At 36.6% G+C, this 20,452-nt stretch overlaps 1 protein-coding gene across 3 annotated transcripts in view; it reads right to left on the bottom strand.

Moving 5' to 3' along the window:
* ANKRD11 (ankyrin repeat domain containing 11) overlaps positions 1 to 20,452 on the bottom strand; it is a 320,143-nt gene that overhangs the window by 68,361 nt on the left and 231,330 nt on the right. For all 3 annotated transcript variants that reach the window (XM_074286178.1, XM_074286176.1, XM_074286177.1), the window contains one exon: positions 2,727 to 2,865. In XM_074286178.1, coding sequence (XP_074142279.1) covers positions 2,727 to 2,753 — 27 coding nt within the window. In that variant the 5' untranslated portion in view covers positions 2,754 to 2,865. The remainder of the gene's footprint in view (positions 1 to 2,726; positions 2,866 to 20,452) is intronic.

The following is a 20,452-nucleotide window of genomic DNA, read 5'->3' as shown; positions in this document are numbered from 1 at the left end:
AGGCCCACTGAATAAAAATGCTTCACAGAGAGTAAGAAGCATAGCTAGGATTTGAAGCCAGGTGCTCTGACTACAAACCCAGTTCATCCTGATTACTTTAAACAGAGTCACTTAGCTGGATGAAAAAGAGAACTTCAAAATATAGGCCAAGTAAATTTCTAGGAGAAAAGATAGCTACTAAACATCACAAATGTTCTATATATTATACCACCACCAAAACCACAATTACTAAAAAACATTAAAGGCAGATATACAGGGAAGTTGAATTTTTAAATCAGTTGCCAAAATTAGGGGCAAAAAGAAATAAAGAAAATATTTACATGTTCATTTGCATAGACTTGCTACTTGTGCAATTAAGCTTGAACTCTTCCACATTTACATTTTATACAGTAGTCCTCCTGTCTTTGAACTTAAATATAGCAATTCCTTTCTATAATATTCCTTCTAGTTTATCATTAGGATTTTTTTTTTTGGGGTATTCCCAACCTGAAGAGAAAAGAGAAAGGGAAACCAAAGTTTAAAGTTTTGATTTCAAAAAGAAATCAAAGTAAAGTTATAGACACTTTCAGTACATTAAGAATAGTCAATGAGCCCAGAATTAAGATTTTCAAAGGACTGACTTATGTCCAGAGAACAGATTTTTTAAATTAAGATAATTTTGATATTAAAAATACTTTCTACTGATGTAACTGATAGTCATGCTGAACAAAAAAAATCTCTGCAAAGATGTCCAAAGCTTACGAGGAAATTATCATGACTTTCTAGTGCTTAGATCAAAAGAGAAGCCACCAAAAGTCAGTACTTCTATTTTCCAGACTCTCAGAAAGTAACTATTCCCAAGGTTCAGCATTGACTACTTCTATTGACCAGTGGTCTTCAAAATTGGGGCCATGCAGCCCAATGTACATGCAAAGTAATTACTGAAATGTGGTAAGACAACAAAATACTCCTATCAATGTCAGGAGTCATTCTATCCTGAAATTACAAATGGCAATGGGGCAACTTGCCCATAACTCTTTCTTTCACACCTTTCACCAAAGGCTGGGCAACAGACATAGAAGCAGGATGAGTGTGGGAGCAGAACAGCTGGAGGCGAGCCTGAGCCTGGAGCTAGAGGCTTTTGAGTCATGAGGAACAGATACATGGTATGTCTTATTCATGCAACAGACAGAAGAACAATGTCACTAGCTGGAACAGTAGGAGATGCAGAGTAATGTGAAAGAAGACTGGAAAAACAGGAGGACACGAGGGTTTGTAGGGTTTTAAAACAGATCCCTTTGCATTTGATCCTGAAATCAATAGGAAATCACAGAATTTTGCAGAATAGTCAAGGGGGACACGATGAGACCTTTAGTTTAGAAAATCACTTAGGAAGCTGAATGAAGAACTAATGGGGAGAGACCGGAGTCAGACAGAGAACTAGTTGGCTAGGTACAAGGGGTGGGGGTGGTATTTGAGGAGAGAAGCAGACACATCCAAGATGCTGCAAAGGTAAAATTACTTCAGCAACACCTTGCATATGGGGGGAATGAGAAAAAGTGGAGTCCAGGATGACTCCTAAATCGTGAGCCTGGAGGACTGGGGGGAGGATGGAATTGCCCTCTCTAGTAAGAAGGAAGGTAGACAAAGAAGAGAATGAATTCTGTTCTCAACATTTGGACTTTAAGGTTTTAGGAATTGTGAACTGAAAATGTAAAGAAAGTCAGAAGGTAGTCCTTGATGTCAAGAGCTCAGTTGTAAACAGGGGGAGACAACATGCAATAAGCTATATATACTAGGATGCTCTATAGTCCACTTTTCTATCTCCTTACTGAGCAAAGACAAGTGGCAGATCTAATCTCAGTGGCTTTCCCTAAGGCAACATAACAAGTTCCCACCCTCACTCATTTTCACTCATCCTTCCAACACCTGAGGATATTCTGAACAATCTAAATATTACTCTTCTCTGTCTCTACATCTAGAAAGTTCCAAACTTAACAAAAGAACAAACAAGCTTTAAGGGAACTCTCATGAGTATCTTTTTTTTTACTTTTCTCCTTTATTCTCCTTTGGAGAAAATTACATCATACCTTTCCCACTCTCCCTCTCAAGATTTGGTTCAAATAAATAATTTTGTTTACTCATGTATAATACTGAATATTTTGAATGGGTATCTAGGGAACTGGGGGTGGTACCATAAGCTATGAGTAGGGAACTAGCCTCACCTTACCATTTCATACTGTTCAACCATTCCATTCACAAGAGTGGGTGAATGAAGGTAGAACTGGGGTTGGGTGGTTTATCTCTCCCCATCCCTTGTTTAATATGAGGACATTTTGTGGAGGAATTTGGATTTAAGGAGACTTGAATAAAGAGAGGAGGTGGTTTGGCAGATAATGAGATGGAAGGTTGTTCCAGAGTGGCCTGGAAGAAGTCAGAGGAGGGAACAGGAGAAAGGAATGGAGGGGAATACAAGGAAATTAGCTTTAGTTTGAAGACAATATGACACTGGACAGCCAAAGGAAGAAATGAATCACTCTAAAACTTACTATTTTCTAAATAATCTTAACATTAAAACAACTGTTTTTGTAATTGATTTGGCCTCTGGCTTTCAATTAAATATAGAGAAAGGCAGTCTTACTGAGATTTAACTCTCAGGAGATATTTGTAATTAATAAAAATTGACTTGCAGAAGCTTAAAATCTGCCTTCTGTGCTGTGTCAATTAAAATCATGTTGATTCTTTACCTGTATCTGAGTCTTTTTGATCTCCATTTGTTCCAACTGTGAAGGGCAACTTCCGTTTTGTAGCTCTTTCTTTTACTTCTTTCCCTCCATCACTCCGGTCCAATTTTGGAGTCTTGGTTAGAGAAACTTTATCTTTATCCTATAAAGAAAAAAGAAAATTTCAGATATATGTTAAAGGGCAAAAATGCAACAACAAAAAGTCTTAAATTGTTGCTTATAAACAATAAGTCATTTCAGTCAACCACCTACTATGGTCCTGGCACTGTGCTAAGCCTTTTATGATTATTTCATTGAATTCTCACAAAAACCCTGGGAGGTAAGTACATTTATTAATCCCCATTTTACAGATGAGCAAACAGGGTCACAGAGAGTACTTAAAAAGCAGGTCTTTCTGATTCCAAGCCAAGCAGTCTATCTCTTGGGTCACCTAGTTATCAGCACATAAATAACATCTTAAAAAGAACATTGTACATGGCAACAACAATATTATACAACGATCAATTCTGATGAAAGTGGCTCTTTCCAACAATGAGATGATTCAGGCCAGTTCCAATGATCTTGTGATGAAGAGAGTCATCTTTCTTCATGAATGAAGATGAAGAGAGACGACTGTGGGAACTGAGTGGAGATCAGAACATAACGTTCTCATTTTGTTGTTCGCTTGCATTTTGTTTTCTTATCCATTTTTTTCTTTTTTGATCTGATTTTTCTTGAGAAACAGCAAGAGATTAAGTATATAGTTTAACAATTCATGCAGTTTCCTTGTAAGTATATATTTTTACAAATATCTTAAGACTCCTTAGCAAAGGTAGTATAGTAATAAGGAAAGATCACTGAAGAGGAAGTCAAGAGGGCAACTTCTAATCTCAATTGACTGTAAATTCCTTCAGAATATGTACTATTTGGGGGTTGAGAGGAGTGGGACTTTGGATGACTAACACTTTGTACAAATGTCAGGCCATCAAAGGACTGAATGCCAGTTGGTTGAGAGTATAACTTTAGAAAACACATCCAGCTTGTATGGGTGGGTCCTCAGTTTTCTAATACAGAAAATTAAGGAATTAGAAAAAAGAACCTTTTATCCTTTAAAAAACCCAATTCTGTTTTAGCAAAGTGGCAGGATACAAAATAAATCCACATAAATCCTCAGCATTTTTATATATCACCAACAAAATGCAACAGCAAGAGATACAAAGAGAAATTCCATTCCAAACAAATGTTGAGAGTATAAAGTATTTGGGAATCCATCTACCAAAGAATAGTCAGGAATTATATGAGAAAAATTACAAAACACTTGCCAAAAAAATAAAGTCAGATTTAAATAATTGGAAAGACATTCAGTGCTCTTGGATAGGCTGAGCGAATATAATAAAAATGACAATACTCCCCAAACTAATCTATTTATTTAGTGCTATACCAATCAGACTCCCAAGAAACTATTTTAATGACCTAGAAAAAATAACAACAAAATTCATATGGAAGAATAAAAGGTCGAGAATTGCAAGGGAACTAATGAAAAAAAAAGTCAGATGAAGGTGGTCTAAGTGTACCTGATCTAAAGCTATATTATATAGCAGCAGTCACCAAAACCATTTGGTATTGGCTAAGAAATAGACCGGTAGATCAGTGGAACAGATTAGATACAAAGGACAAAAAAGGGTACATCTACAGCAATCTAATCTTTGACAAACCCAAAGATACCAACATTAGGGACAAAAATTCATTATTCGGAAAAAAACTGTTGGGAAAACTGGTAATTAGTATGGCAGAAATTAGATATGGATCCACACTTAACACCATATACCAAGATAAGATCAAAATGGGTCCATGATTTAGGCATAAAGAATGAGATAATAAATAGATTGGAGAAACAGAAAATAGTCTACCTCTCAGACCTGTGGAGGAGGAAGGATTTTATGACCAGAGGAGAACTAGAGATCATTATTGATCACAAAATAGAAGATTTTTATTACATCAAACTAAAAAGTTTCTGTACAAACAATACTAATGCAAACAAGATTAGAAGGGAAGTAACAAATTGGGAAAATATTTTTAAAAGTAAAGGTTCTGACAAAGGTCTCATTTCCAAAATATATAGAGAACTGACCCTAATTTATGGGAAACCAAACCATTCTCCAATTGATAAATGGTCAAGGGATATGAACAGACAATTCTCAGATGATGAAATTGAAACTATTTCCACTCATATGAAAGAGTGTTCCAAATCACTACTGATCAGAGAAATGCAAATTAAGACAACTCTGAGATACCACTACACACCTGTCAGATTGGCTAAGATGACAGGAACAAATAATGATGAATGTTGGAGGGGATGTGGGAAAACTGGGACACTGATACATTGCTGGTGGAGTTATGAAAGAATCCAGCCATTCTGGAGAGCAATTTGGAACTATGCCCAAAAAGTTGTCAAACTGTGCATACCCTTTGACCCAGCATTGCTACTACTGGGCTTATATTCCAAAGAAATACTAAAGAGTGGAAAGGGACCTGTATGTGCCAAAATGTTTGTGGCAGCTCTTTTTGTTGTAGCTAGAAACTGGAAGTTGAATGGATGCCCATCAATTGGAGAATGGTTGGGTAAATTATGGTATATGAAGGTTATGGAATATTATTGCTCTGTAAGAAATGACCAGCAGGAGAAATACAGAGAGGCTTGGAGAGACTTACATCAACTGATGCTGAGTGAAAAGAACAGAACCAGAAGATCGCTGAACACTTCAATGCTGTATGAAGAGGTATTCTGATGGAAGTGGAAATCTTCAACATAAAGAAGATCCAACTCACTTCCAGTTGATCAATGATGGACAGAAATAACTACACCCAGAGAAGGAACACTGGGAAGTGAATGTAAATTGTTAGCACTACTGTCTATCTCCCCAGGTTACTTATACCTTCGGAAGCTAATACTTAATGTGCAACAAGAAAATGGTATTTACACACATATATTGTATCTAGGTTATATTGTAACACATGTAAAATGTATGGGATTATCTGTCATGGGGGGGGAGGGAGTGGAGGGAGAGAGGGGATAATTTGGAAAAATGAATAAAAAAAAACCAAAAACAAACAAACAAACAAACAAACAAAAAAAAATTCTGAAGCCTAATGAAACCTATAAACACCTTGTCAGAATCGGGTTTTTTAAAGGATAAAAGGAAACCAAAGGTTAGTGAAAACAAAGATGTAGTTGTTTGTTTTCCCCACCAGAGTTGATGGAAATCTCTTTACTAATCCCCTTTGACTCAAAGAGGCCAAGGTTAAAAACTTTTGCTCTATACCAAATAAAAACTCTGAATAGCAATGCAACCATAGTTTTTGTTCTGAGGAGTCACAAGAATCTGGCTCTTGAGAAAGCCCACTCCACTACTGAATAAGGCTGTTGGGAAATGTGTAACACATTATTACCTAAATCTTCCAATTTGGAATTCCTTGTACTGTTGGGCTTCAGAGACAAGACTCTAGAGAATTCAGGCCTTTAAATAAATATTAAAACTTGGCTATCGGGGATGGAGTTCTGTGTAGAAAGACTGTATACATCCTAATTCCTGTGGAAATAACATCCCTGAGCCATAATGATTAGGGTTTCAAAATTGTTATCTCAGAACTCTCACATATGCTTAAAAATTGAGAACCCTAAAGAACTTCTATTTCTAAAGGTCATATCTCTTAAATTTAAATTTATGCAAAATTAATTTAAGAAAATAATTAAAACTTTCCAAAAGCAAAAAAATTTAATGAGAAAGGTTGCAATGTTTTACAATTTTGCTAATGGAAATGATCACTACAAATATCAACCTAGAGCAATGGACAGAGCACCAGCCTTGAATTCAGGAGTTAAAATCTGATCTCAGACACTTAACACTTCCTAGCTGTGTGACCCTGGGCAAGTCACTTAACCCCAGTGGGAGGGGGGAGGGAGAGATGTCAACCTAGTTGTTCTAGAATAATCCTTAAGAATTGAAAAAGACATTCTGATGTAATATGATTTTGTGGTCCCCTGATTGGGGGGGGGGGGGGGGAGAAGAGGGGAAGAGGTGGGCACTACTGTTTTAATTAAGTCAGTAAATCCTAAATCTTCTGGTTTGGGAGTCTATCTCACTCCCAATCTAAGAACAATAATCTGTCAGGTTCTAAATAGACCACTCTTCAATTCACTGCTGATTGATAATCTTTTTTAAAAATTTCCCCAGCATTCTAAGTTTTGTTTTATGGAACTCAGCTCTGGCCAAGCTGGAGGCTACATAAAAAAGTTAGCTAATTTAAATTAAATTAACAACTTAGCAAATTTTCAAAGTTTTGAGAGCAATAATTAAGAAGTTTGGCAAAGAGTCATTTTTAAGATTCCTAAAACACTGGGGATATTTCTAGGAATTTATCCCATTTTGGAATAAAAGAAAAAGGAAAAACAAACTAGGTAAATACTAACTTTTTGCTAATCTTTCCTTGACTCCTATCTTATCCAGAGTCCTCCTGCTCTTTTGGAAAAGCATCCCAGAAGATATTAAGGGACCCTTCTCCACTTCGACTTCCACAGAAATGGTTATGTATCTCAGTTGTGGGGACTGCTAACAAGATCAAGATAGCCCAAGTCCAAGTCTCTCTGTTTTCTAACTCCTTTCATCTCAGATCAGATTAAAACTCAAATTCTGTTTCACTTGTGGAAATAGAGGAAGCAAAACTGTGGGGCTCCTAAACAACCTTGCCCAAATACTTCCCCAGCCCAGCTTGGGGGGAATGGGGATAGAGTGGGGGTTATGTAATATGGTCAGCATTTCCTGAGCCCTGGCACCTGAAACTACTATCAAAGGGATATCCTGACTCCAGCCAACTCAGCTTTCAGCAGGTTCAGTCCAGGAACCCAGCATGACAGCATGAGATGAGAAACCCAGTCAGCCTCTACATTTGGTAAGACCACTATTCTCTGTCTCAATTATGGATATGCATTAGCTATGTAATTTATGGCAAACTGTTTTACTCTGTCCAGTTTTCTGATTTGTCAAAAGAAATAATAGTTGTTGTGAAGACCACATGATTGCAAAAGCGCTTAGCATAAAACCTACTATATGAATGTTAACTGCTTTACTGGATATAATTGTTTGATATTTGATAACTTTATGGAGTTTTTTTTTTAGATGTGAACAACTGATAAATGATTTCTGTGTAAAGTAATTTGGAAATTTGTCTGAGATATAATAATAAAAGCAATTTTAAAGGAGGAGATCTAATTAAAGCCCACTAAAGGGATCTATTTACACTGACAGTGTTAACAGAAAGAAAAGTTTTGAAAATTTAGGAACACAGAAAAGCAGTTTTCCACTGCTTTAAATTAAACTACTTGTCTAGAGACTTCTGAGAAGCCTGTCAGTAAAAACTGGCACCTTAACCCTTTTCCTGGCTCACAAAAGAAATGATTTGCATGAATTTGAAAATAACCAAATTCGAATTCAGTTTGTCTAGGACATGTAATCAGAATCTAGGCAATCTCATTAACTAAAGTTAAGTCAAATTTTAAAATCTATTCTATCTCAATTTTAAAATTATCTTGTTTTCTCTCTAAAATAAAGGGAAATGTATTTAAGGAAACAGAAATTACAGGTAAGACCACTTGGCTATTAATTAACAATTTTAGAATTTTCCTAAGTTAAGTTTCTTGGAGTTATTGTTATCATGGTAAGCCTTATCAGTTTACCTCCAAGTGTGAGGTGTGAACTCCTTTCCCCCTTCACAAAGTAAGGGGAGGTATCAAACAGCCCCTTCCCTGGGGTCTTTGTTAACTCCTTTTAATTTGTTAACTTGCCAGTTTTCTTGAAGTCATCAGGGTAAGCATGGTCATCAGCATTGAGAATTGAGCCTGTTTAAGGTTTTAAAATTTTGAAACAAGGAATATATGCTTATGAAGAATCTATGAGCTTATTTAATGACTGATCCCTTGCACCAGATCTTACACTAGGACTTACACACATAGGAGATTTTGTTAGTTTTATATGTTTAAACTTAAGTCCTAGTAAACTTTTAAAATAATGTATCTAGCCCTAAGCTGCCATTTGTAGAATTTGTAGAATTAAGAGATAAAATCTCTTGGGACTGATATTCTTTTGAGTTCTGAATTTGATTGCCTGATCATTAAGTCAGTAGCCCACTATTCCAGTGATGCTGTGTCTGGGCTAAAGCTGGAAGGACAACTTTAACCTCTGCTTAAAGTGGGATCCTTCTGATTCAGTTTCCCATTTCTGTTTCCTACCTGATTATTTCTGAGTCTGGCTAATTATTAATGCATGATCGGCTGTCAGATCTAAGGATGCCTCATCCTATCATGTAGTGCTCTCAGGCTGAGGCCTGAAAGACCTGTTTTGATGCCATTATAATCATGTCCCTGCTATTTCCTCATACAGCAAATTTCCATAACCAGAGTAAATGGTCAGTAGAAGCCAAGCCACACAATAATTTTCCACTCTAGATCTTAAAGAGGCATCCTTTTGCATAAAGACTCTGATCCTTGAAGGGGCAAATCCAGAGGAACATAGCCCTCACACCAATGCACATGGCCAGTATGGGTTAGATGATATCCTGATCTGCTGCCCCACCAGAGGGGCTTCTCTGGTTGCAGCCCTACAAATCCTAAACTTTCAGCTTCCCTCCCCCAGCCAGGGCCATGAAGTTCTCTCCTTCTTGGTGGTCTCAAAAGCCCTCAGGCCAGCTTCTAATCCCAGAGGCCAGCCAATGGGAACTTCTTTCTGGCCAGCACAGCTCTTTTCACAGTGACAGTAGCCCAGCCTTCACTTCTCAAAAAACTCACAAGGTGGCTGAGACACAAGATGAGCTTTCTTTTCTTATTTTCCACTTTTTCTGGTGTCCCTCTAACAACACTTTGAGGACAAGAGCTTTGCTCTTAGTATTTTCTCTCATGCTCTCTCTATGTCATCACTCTATGGCTCTTGCCAGTAGGGGAGATAGCTCTTTAGCCTTTAGTCAGGCTAGGGAACTCCATGGGCAATGAGGGCAGCTAGGGTTGTTGGGTGTGCCCTCAGAATCCTCAAGGCAGCCCACATATGGGACCTGACACATTATTTACAGAGGCCACATTCCCAAGTGTCACCATTCCTATGCTGGAAGCCACCCCATTTGTACTAGCTACTTACCCACGTGAATAACTTTAACCTATCCCCTGTCCTTTTGCCAGAAAGGATTTCTTACCCACATATTATATTATATATCTTGATATCCATTCCAAAATTATCCTAGTAAACTCACTCATAATGCTTCTACAGCACCTTCTTTGAAGCTTCTTCATAACCTCCTGAGAACTAACATTCCCGACCAATATAATGTCATGTAATTCATCCTTGGGGACAACTAACTAGGAAGCTACTACAAAACTTGACTTCCGGTACCATCTGTGCACCTAAGGGATAGGCTTTTCTTTGTAAAAGTTGTTTTCCATTCTATTATCAGAGGCTCCTTTCACTGTGTATAATGCCCCTGCTTCAAACACTGCCTCTTCAAGGAAACAAAAGAGGGAATTTGGAGGGGAATATCCTTTATCCTAGGAAAAGCTGTTTGGATGAGAGGCATTTATGATAGCCTCATCTCCCCATCTCCCAACCTTCTTCTGGGTGGGGTTCCTAGATTTTTGTCCCTCCTAACTCCACTATTAATTATTTTTGCTCATATTTGGCCCCTGCATTTTTAACCTACTTGTGAGATTTCCTTCCTCCAAGCTATGAACTTTCACCCATTTATTCATCCTGAATACCATTGGCTAGTTAACTGATCGATACCCTAGCACTCCTCTGAATGCTGTTGCTAATATCTTGCCTCTTCTCCCTGGTCTGGGAACTAGACAAAGGGACAGCTCTCCTCCCTTTATTAACATGAAGCAGCTTCAGAAGATGATATCTCATTTTGGGGTACAAACTGCTTAAGAGAGGAAAATTGATGGAATATGATTTTGTGGTTACCTGATTTTTTTTTTTTTTTTTGGGGGGGGGAGTGGGGAGAATTCTGTTCTAACAATAAGTCAGTAAATCTTAAATCTTCTGGCTTTGGAGTCTATCTCCTAATCTAAGAACAATAATCTGTTTCTAAAGAACAACTATCTGGAATGGTCTATTCAGAATCAGATTAAAGCCTACTCTTTTTTTTTTTTTTTTTTTTTTAAAGCTGAGGCAATTGGGGTTAAGTGACTTGCCCAGGATCATACAGCCATCTGAGACCACATTTGAACTCAGGTTCTCCTGACTTCAGGGTTGGTGGCTCTATCCTATCCACTGCACCACCCAGCTGCCCCAAGCCTGCTAACTCTTTTAGTACCACTTATGTTTGTTGCCAAGTACTCAAAGATCTTCAATGATGAGCCAAAGATGATATCAGATAAAGTTATAGCAAGTCCATCTATGTCTGTAGATTTAAACGTCTGCCAGGTAAAAATAGTTTTGCAGATGAGATGCTGTTGTCATGTTTGCAGCTAAATCTTTTAATTCACAGGTCTGCAGATTTGAGGAAATATCATCACATATATGAGGATGAAATTGAAAAAGTCAAGTAATGGTTGGTATCATTATGAAGGACAATTAATTGGCAAAGACCCTTTGAAAACATCTTTGAAGAAAAGGAGTTGGATAAAGAAGATCCAACTCACTTCCAGTTGATCAATGATGGACAGAATTAACTACACCCAGAGAAGGAACACTGGGAAGTGAATGTAAATTGTTAGCACTACTGTCTATCTACCCAGGTTACTTATACCTTCGGAATCTAATAGTTAATGTGCAACAAGAAAGTGGTATTTACACACATATATTGTATCTAGGTTATATTGTAACACATGTAAAATGTATGGGATTGCCTGTCATCAGGGGGAGGAAGTGGACAGAGGGAGGGGGGAATAATTTGGAAAAAATGAATACAAGGGATAATGTTATTAAAAAAAAAAAAAAAAAAAGAAAAGAAAAGGAGTTAGGAAAGTATTCTGGAGCAAACCCTGAACTACAGCAGTGCTCAGAACATGTTCTGTGTTTTCCAGACAGCTATGCCCCTTTAGACTTCATCAGGCTCCACATGCCAATGCCTGTCTCCTTACCCCTTGGCAGGTTACCTTTGGCTATTTAGGTTCTGTGATAAATGCTAGGAATAGAAACAAGATTCTAAAGGATCCTATAATAGAATTAAAGGGGAGAATATGCAAAGGCTTTAGTGCTGGAGTATAAAGATTGACCAGCATAGGACAAGGAAACCCTTAGAGATGAAACAGATCTAACAGCTGGAAGGATCCCCAAGAGGTTAACTATGACTTAGTTATGACTTAATGAGTTAAGACTTAAGATTAAAAGGCTGAGACAATGATATGGTACAGACAAATCAATTTTTGCTTTCCATCTGTATTCAATCCAATCAACTCCAGTGCCTCCCTAATACCTCTAGGATCAAATATAAAAACCTGTTTAGAATGTAAATCCCTCCATTATTCAATCTCTTTCTGCTTTTCTCATCTTTTACATGCCTTTCCTTGTGCTACTTGACCTCCTTGCTCTAGCTCCAAAAAATTCTCCATCTCAGGATGTGACTTTCATTGACTATCCCTTACACCTGTCTTCCTACTCATCTCTACTTCCCTGCTTCTTTCAAATGTTCACCTTTTCCAATCCTCCTTAATCTTAGTGCCTTCCTTCAGAGAATATCTCAATGTTCCTTGTAGACATCTTGTTTACATCCTATCTCTCCCATCAGTTTATAAGCTGCTGTACAGGATGTACTGGTTTGCTTTTTTTTTTTTTTTTTTTTTTTAATAGCCTTAGAAATTAGCACAAAGAACCTAAAATGTAAAAGGCACCAAAAATTGCCAATTGACTGACTAGTTAACTGATTGAATACCAAACAAATAAAAGAATTCAAATATCCAAAATGGATATTGTTCTGCAAAACAATTTGGATAATCTATTCATTCATTCAAACAGGGCTATTGATACTTTTAAAATGCCTTTTAGAATGGCTTATTTTGCTTCCAGAGCAAGTGAAATAGCTACTTAAGTCTCAAGTTTTTGTTGTTTTTTTTTTTTTAATTATAATCCCCTGCTGGGATAAATATTACATTTATTTATTTATTTTGTCCAGTTATTTTTCAGTAATGTCTGACGAGTGACTTTCCTCATGTTTTCATGATGTCTGGAAGAATCTGAGAAAAGTTAGCCACAGAAAAAACAGGTAGGGAAAGAATTTATGCTTGAAACACCTTTGTTTTAATTACAACATTAAATTTCTATTACTGTGTATTCTATACTGTGTATGGTACATATCTGTTTTGCCACTTTTAAATCATGTTTGTGTCCAATTACTTAATTCGCAAATTGCTCTCCCAATTTCATCTTCACAATAGCAACATAAAATGATGTCTCTCAAGTTACTGTCCTTATTTATTAATTATGTCTGACCCCTTTGGGGTTTTCTTGGCAAAGGTACTGAAATGGTTTGCCATTTCTTTCTCCAGCTCCTTTTACAGTTAAGAAAATTCAGGTAGAGTTACGTGATTTGCCTAGGGTCACACAGCTAGGTAGTGTCTGAAGTTACATTTGAACTCATGAAGATGAGTCTTCCAGATTCTAGGCCCAACGTTCTATCAGATGTGCCATCTACCTACCCCATTGTTTTCATCACTATGATTCTAAATTACTTTTGGCTATTTCAAATCATTCTGAGTAAAAGATTTGATGAGATAGGATACACAAACAATGTGCTACAGTTATAGAAGAAAATTCCCCAAGAGGAGTATACTGAACAATACCCCTGGGAAAAAATAGCTGACCTCCTAAAGTTCAGAGACTTTACTAGGACTCAAAATTAAGAAGGAATATCCAAATCCCAAAGAGTTTGCTGGCTCCCTCACCCCAATGGCTGTCTATCCTCTGGATTCAAAATAAGACTATTTCCCTTTCTCTTCTAGAACGCACAAGGCTGAAAGGAACAACCCCCATCTTTTCCAACCCCCGAAGTGTCCCTCCTCTGAGGTTTAATAGAAGGGGCAGTGCTGGTCATCAACTGAAGGTGCACTGACACAAGATTCTCCAATTTGTCACAATTATACTCTACTGGTGGAGTCTAAGTCCAGGATTAACAAGGAAATCCAAGCAGGAATCAATGAAAATAATGGCTAGGGCCAATTTTTCCAAGACAAGAGAAAACCTAAGAGCTACCAGCACTTAGTCACCAGCTTCCTAACTCATCTAACCTAGCTTCTATTGTTGTAGTGCTCTATTTAGAGAGCAAAGGAAGCCTTCTGTGTTTCTCTCCATCTAACAAAAGCTCCAGGCAATAGAAATTCTAATTAAGGCTCTGAAAGATGGTGATCTATGTGGGAACAACATTTGGATCTACTTATTAAAATATTATCATTACACATATTTAATGTGTCTGATATGTTCAAATTTGTGTTTTAATTGTAAGAAGAGTCTAGAAAGTATGTATGTATCACAAAATGCCTACTCTCAAGTAAGATAATGTATGAGCCTTCTCCACTCTGACAAAATTTTTAAATTAAAATAAACAATAATTTATTTTAAACAATAAATGAAAATAATTTGATTACATCAAATTAAAAAGTTTCTGCACAAACAAAACTAATGCAAACAAGATTAGAAGGGAAGTAACAAATTGGGAAAACATTTTTACAGTTAAAGGTTCTGATAAAGGCCTCATCTCCAAAATATACAGAGAATTGACTTTAATTTATAAGAAATTAAGCCATTCTCCAATTGATAAATGGTCAAAGGATATGAACAATTTTCAGATGATGAAATTAAAACTATTTCCACTCATATGAAAGAGTGTTCCAAATCACTATTGATCAGAGAAATGCAAATTAAGACAACTCTGAGATATCATTACACACCTGTCAGATTGGCTAAGATGACAGGAACAAATAACGATGAATGTTGGAGGGGCTGTGGGAAAACTGGGACACTGATGCATTGTTGGTGGAGTTGTGAAAGAACCCAACCATTCTGGAGAGAAATCTGGAATTATGCCCAAAAAGTTATCAAAATGTGCATACCCTTTGACCCAGCCATAATACTACTGGGCTTATATCCCAAGGAAATACTAAAGAAGGGAAAGGGACTTGTATGTGCCAAAATGTTTGTGGCAGCCCTTTTCATAGTGGCTAGAAGCTGGAAAATGAATGGATGTCCATCAATTGGAGAATGGTTGGGTAAATTGTGGTATATGAATGTTATGGAATATTATTGTTCTGTAAGAAATGACCAACAGGAGGAATACAGAGAGGCTTGGAGAGACTTACATCAACTGATGCTGAGTTAAACAAGCAGAACCCAGAAGATCATTATACACTTCAACAATGATACTGTATGAGGATGTATTCTGATGGAAGTGGATAAATTCAACATAGAGAAGAGCTAATCCAATTCCAATTGATCAATGATGGACAGAATCAGCTACATCCAGAAAAGGAACACTGGGAAATGAGTGTAAACTGTTATTTTTACCTTCTGAATCCAATTCTTCCTGTGCAACAAGAAATTCGGTTCTACACACATATATTGTATCTAGAATATATTGTAATATATTTAACATGTATAAGACTGCCTGCCATCTGGGGGAGAAGGTTGGGGAGGAAGGGAAAAAATCTGAACAGAAGTAAGTGCAAAGGATAATGTTGTAAAAAATTACCCATGCATATGTACTGTCAAAAAAAAAAGTTATAATTATAAAATAAAATAAAAATTAAATTAAAAAATAAATTAATTAATTAAAATAAACATCTTCAAAAAAAAAAAAAAAAAGCAAAACCTTCAGAATAAAAAAGCAACATTTTATTACATAAACTTGTCTAAAACATTCTATAAAGGATATGAAAATATGCAAATAAATTTTCTAAATACTCTAATATGAAAGAAGCCCATAATAGCAAATGAAACAACATACGGCAAACAGTAAATCACGGCAAAGCCAAAGGAAAAGGCAAGAACTGGTTTTATATCAAAAGAAAGATACATATACACATATATGCTACTATTCAATATGTAGCTTTTGGAAACCCCAGCTATGAGTCTTAAATTTGAAAGATCCTCAAATAATGGACACTGAAAAAATTGTGGTTACACATCTTGAAACACATTCCCAACGCGGAGTTTCTTAAACTTGGGTTCCATGAAGTTTTATTTAGTATTTTCCCCCAGTTACATGTAAAAATGATTTTTAACATTTATTTTTTAAACTTTGAATTTCAGAATCTCTCACTTCCTCCTACTCCAACCCTCCCCACACACACTGAGAAGGCAAGCAATTCAGATAAGTTATATATATGTAGTTGTGAAAAACATTTCCATAAGTCATATTGTGAAAGAAAACAGACAAAAACAAATCAAAAAACAGGAAAAATAAAACATTAATTTTTTTAAAATTAGGATCTAGCATATAAGTTCTTTCTCTGAAAATAGATAGCATTTTTAATAAATCCTTTAGAATTATCTTGATCCATGAATTTTTAAAAAATGTAGATAAATGATTACCTTTGTCATTTACTTGTATACATTTTAAACTATTTTACAAAGAGTCCAATAGACTTCATCAAACTAGAAAACATAAAAAGATTGGGGGGGAGAGAGACACAAAAACAAAATCCTGCCCAAATGAACACTACATAAATACATAGGAATAAAACATGCACATCACATTACATCTTTTAATTATATGTAAGAAGAGAAAAAAAGAGGAAGAGGAAGAAAACAAGAATTAATGGAAATGAGCTGGTGCCACAATTGAAAAATAGGAGAGAGGGCTGGATTGCCTACAATATATTAGCAAGTTTACTTAACAATGTCAAATATCTCTCAGAAGCAGTTTCATCTTGTTAATGCCAGTATTTTTGGATGTAGATATATAATTGAATGATAAAAACATACAAAAGGAAATGAAGACAAACAGGCAAGTGGCAATATAAGATGAAATATAAGGAAAATACAATTTTTAAAAAATTAACTGCTCACATACGAGAAAGATAAGAGATTAAAAAGGTCATTAACATGCTAAGCAGACCCTTTGTGATGAACTTAGAAGAGGACATGGAAAGAGTACACAGGATAGGCAGGCATGAAGGGATTGAAATTTACATCACTGGTGGGAATATCTTAATAAAGAAAATCACAAGATCATTTGAATTTCTGAAAGGCAAGATTACTATTACTATTTTTTTCTTTTTCATTAATATGTGCACAATATTTGGAATTGACCAAGTATTCTCCTACCTTCTACTCTTCAGTCTTTCCTTCTAGTTATATTTTAGCCACAATACTACAAAAGCAAAAATGAAGGAACTTTCAGGCTTAATGGCTAAATAAAAATTTCAATGCAAAGTTGTTATTGTTAGTAACTGAATCACTTGTCAAGAAAATCATTATAAAATCAAATTTAAAAGATTGTGGTTTTATAGTCATAAAACTTGGAAATAATAAAATGAATTCTACATATTACCTGTGGATTACTATATAACTGTCATTAAAAAGTGATGCTCACCATATCTGGCAAATATATTAGGTCTTCTTCAGTACTCAATTCATTTACATTTTTTCAAACTGATATCTTTTGTTATATTGCAGACTTTTCCTTGTTACTAAATTTGAACCTATTACTACTACTAAAATTGAACAAATTAGGCAAAAATATCTGGCATAGAAAATCTAACAAAGAAATGAACCTTGTATGATCTCGTACACAGTACTTTGTTATACCATTTCCCCATCTTTCTGGCAAGAAAGGGCTGAATATGTCATTTTATCTCCTCTCCAAAACTAGGGTCTTAAAAAGCTCTCTGCTCACGTTTACCCAGATAATCCCCAGATCAACCTCGATCCCTCAGACATCCCAGGACACACTTTAAGCTCCTCCATGGCCTGTTCTGGCAACTCCCTACCCCCACCCCAGGCACAGCCCAGGCTTACATGTAGGACATCCATTGACTTCTCGCTCATCCCAAAGCCACCTGTGGCTGTCCATTTTAACCCTTTTGTTCTTGCTGTTGTCCAGATGTGTCTAACTTTGTGCCCCTGTGGACTCTAACATGGCAATGGTGTGGAGCAAACACAGGTGAAGTGACTGACTTGCCCAGGATAATCACATGGCTACCAAGGGCCTGAGGCCACATTTGAACTTGGGGCTTCTTGACACTATACTCAGCACTCCACCTACTGCATCACCCAGCTTCCTTCTGCTTTCACCTTGTTTCTTGCTTGGATCCTCTCTCCAGGTCCTCTTTGGTCCTGGCCCGAGTTACAGGCAGATTTCCTTGCGTCTTGTCTCTCCACACTCCACCTAACACTGAGATCGCTGCTCAGACAAATTCTGCCAAGTTCAGATCTGATTCTGCCAGGCCCCTGCTCCAGGACCATCACTCATCACTTTCTACCTCTAAGAGCAAACCAAAACACATTTCAATCTGGTCCGTCCCTGCTTTTTCCAGATTTCTTATACCATATTCTCCTCCATGGCCTCCATATTGATGGACATTATACTACATCTTGTCACTGGCCCTCTGCAGACTTCCCTTTAGTTTAGAATAGATGCTCTATTTCTTTGTATTATACTTAATTGCCCAGAATACTCCAAACTTCCTCAAGAGATGAAAATCCAGATCCTCATGAACTACTTCTGTCTCTTCCTCTCAGATTATATTCATCTGTTCCACAGCCAATAAACTTGGTTTTTTGCTGTATTGATAACTATAATGTTTCCATTGTGAAGTTAATTATGAAAAAAAACATTATTCAGAAGAGGTACATGGGATTCAACAGACTGCTAAAGTCTCCCTCTCTCCCTTGATTTACTCAATATATACCTCATATATACTTAGTGATTTCCATGTTGTCTATAAAAATAAATGGACACTTCCTCCGAGGAAGTGTTTCTGCTTTGCTTGGTATCAATCAATTAACACTTTTTAAGCAGCTACTATGAATCAGGTACTTTCATAAGTACTAGGGATGCAAAAAGGGGCAAAATCATGGCCCTCGAGTAGCTGAAAATACAATAGGAGCTCACTCACATACACACAGGAATAGAAAAAAATTACTAGACGTGAATGAAGAGGAACTGAGAAAGATTATCCAGTAAGAGAAGGGATTTCAGTTGGGATTTAAAGAAAGTTAGAGAAGTCAGTATTTGGGTGGAGGAAGGAGAATGCTACATAGCTTTGGGCCTTTTTTCTAGCTTTTTACTAAGAGAAAGTATAAGGCCACTGTTGATAGGTCAAAGAATGCAGTTTGGGAGTAAGATATTTTTTTTTTAAATTCATTTTTCCAAATTATCCCCTTTGGGAGTAAGATATAAGAAGCCTAGAAACGTGAAGAGCTACTTTATAAAGGGCTTTGAAAACCAAGCAGACGATTTTATACACCTAGAGGTCACAGGAAGCCACTTTGGGGTTTTAAGTAGTTAATATTGACAAGATCAAATGTGTTTTAAGAAAAATCATTTTATGCTGAATGAAATGAGCAGAACCAGAAGATCACTATACACTTCAACAACAATACTGTATGAAGATGTATTCTGATAGAAGTGGATATTTTCAACATAAAGAAGATCCAACTCACTTCCAGCTGATCAATGATGGACAGAAACAACTACACCCAGAAAAGGAACACTGGGAATTGAATTTAAAATATTAGCACTATTGTCTATCTACCAGGTTACTTATACCTTCAGAATCCAATACTTAACGTGTAACAAGAAAATTGGATTTACATACATATCTAGATTATACTGTAACACATGAAAATGTATGAGATTGCCTGTCATCTAGGGGAGAGAGTAGGGGGAGGGAAGGGAAAATCTGGAAAAATGAATACAAGGGATAATGTTATAAAAAAAATTACTCATATATACTGTCAAAAAAATGTATAATTATAAAATTAATTTAAAAAAGAAAAAATCATTTTTACTGCCTGAATGGAGAGGGAAGAGACATGAGGTAGGCAGATCCACCAGCAAGCTTTTGGAATAGCCCAGGCACTGTGTCCACAGTGGGGGACAGATCAGAGAAGAGACAAGGGCACAAATGATAGTCCAAAAAGTAACCTTGACAGGCCTTGGTAAGAGCTTGGCTGTGAGCCCTCGGGGCTGGGAAGACATGCTAGGGCGGTGGTAAAAAGGGAATGGGGAATGATAGCATGAAAAAGCATTTCAGAGCCTGATTAATGCAATCTACAAGGTCTAATTTTAAAAATGCTTCTAGAATGGACAGAATACACTCATTCTCTTGAATTTTTTATGCCATTGCCCCACTCTTGGTTTGGCTTCTGTCTCTTCTTGTTCTCAGCTTCCTTTCTTCTGTCATGAGCTCCTTACTTCTCAATACTTTCTTTTTTCAGTATTTTTAGTCAGGTCTTGTGGTTTGAATTGAGAATGGAAGATTGATTAGTGTCCTACTGATTGGAGTATCAGACTTTCGAATTCCAAGGCATAAACAACCCAGGGACATCCAAGTTCCAATCTTGCCTCAGGCACTTAACAGCTAGCTATGTGGCCCCTAAATGTAAAACTATTACTAGTATTATCAATATTAGGATGAGTGACATTTATATATCCAACAAGCTGTAAAATCTCTTCAATCCATCTCCAAAGCATTTCTAAATTTCATTCTCTACTCTCCTTGTGAGAATACATGACAGACACCTTAATTTTGGTCCATATAATTTAGTCTT

Source organism: Sminthopsis crassicaudata, chromosome 2 (genome assembly GCF_048593235.1).
Source record: "Sminthopsis crassicaudata isolate SCR6 chromosome 2, ASM4859323v1, whole genome shotgun sequence".
Classification (NCBI taxonomy): domain Eukaryota; kingdom Metazoa; phylum Chordata; class Mammalia; order Dasyuromorphia; family Dasyuridae; genus Sminthopsis; species Sminthopsis crassicaudata.
The sequence above is the reverse complement of the archived record's forward strand: the minus strand, read 5'-3'. Positions and strand labels throughout refer to the sequence as shown.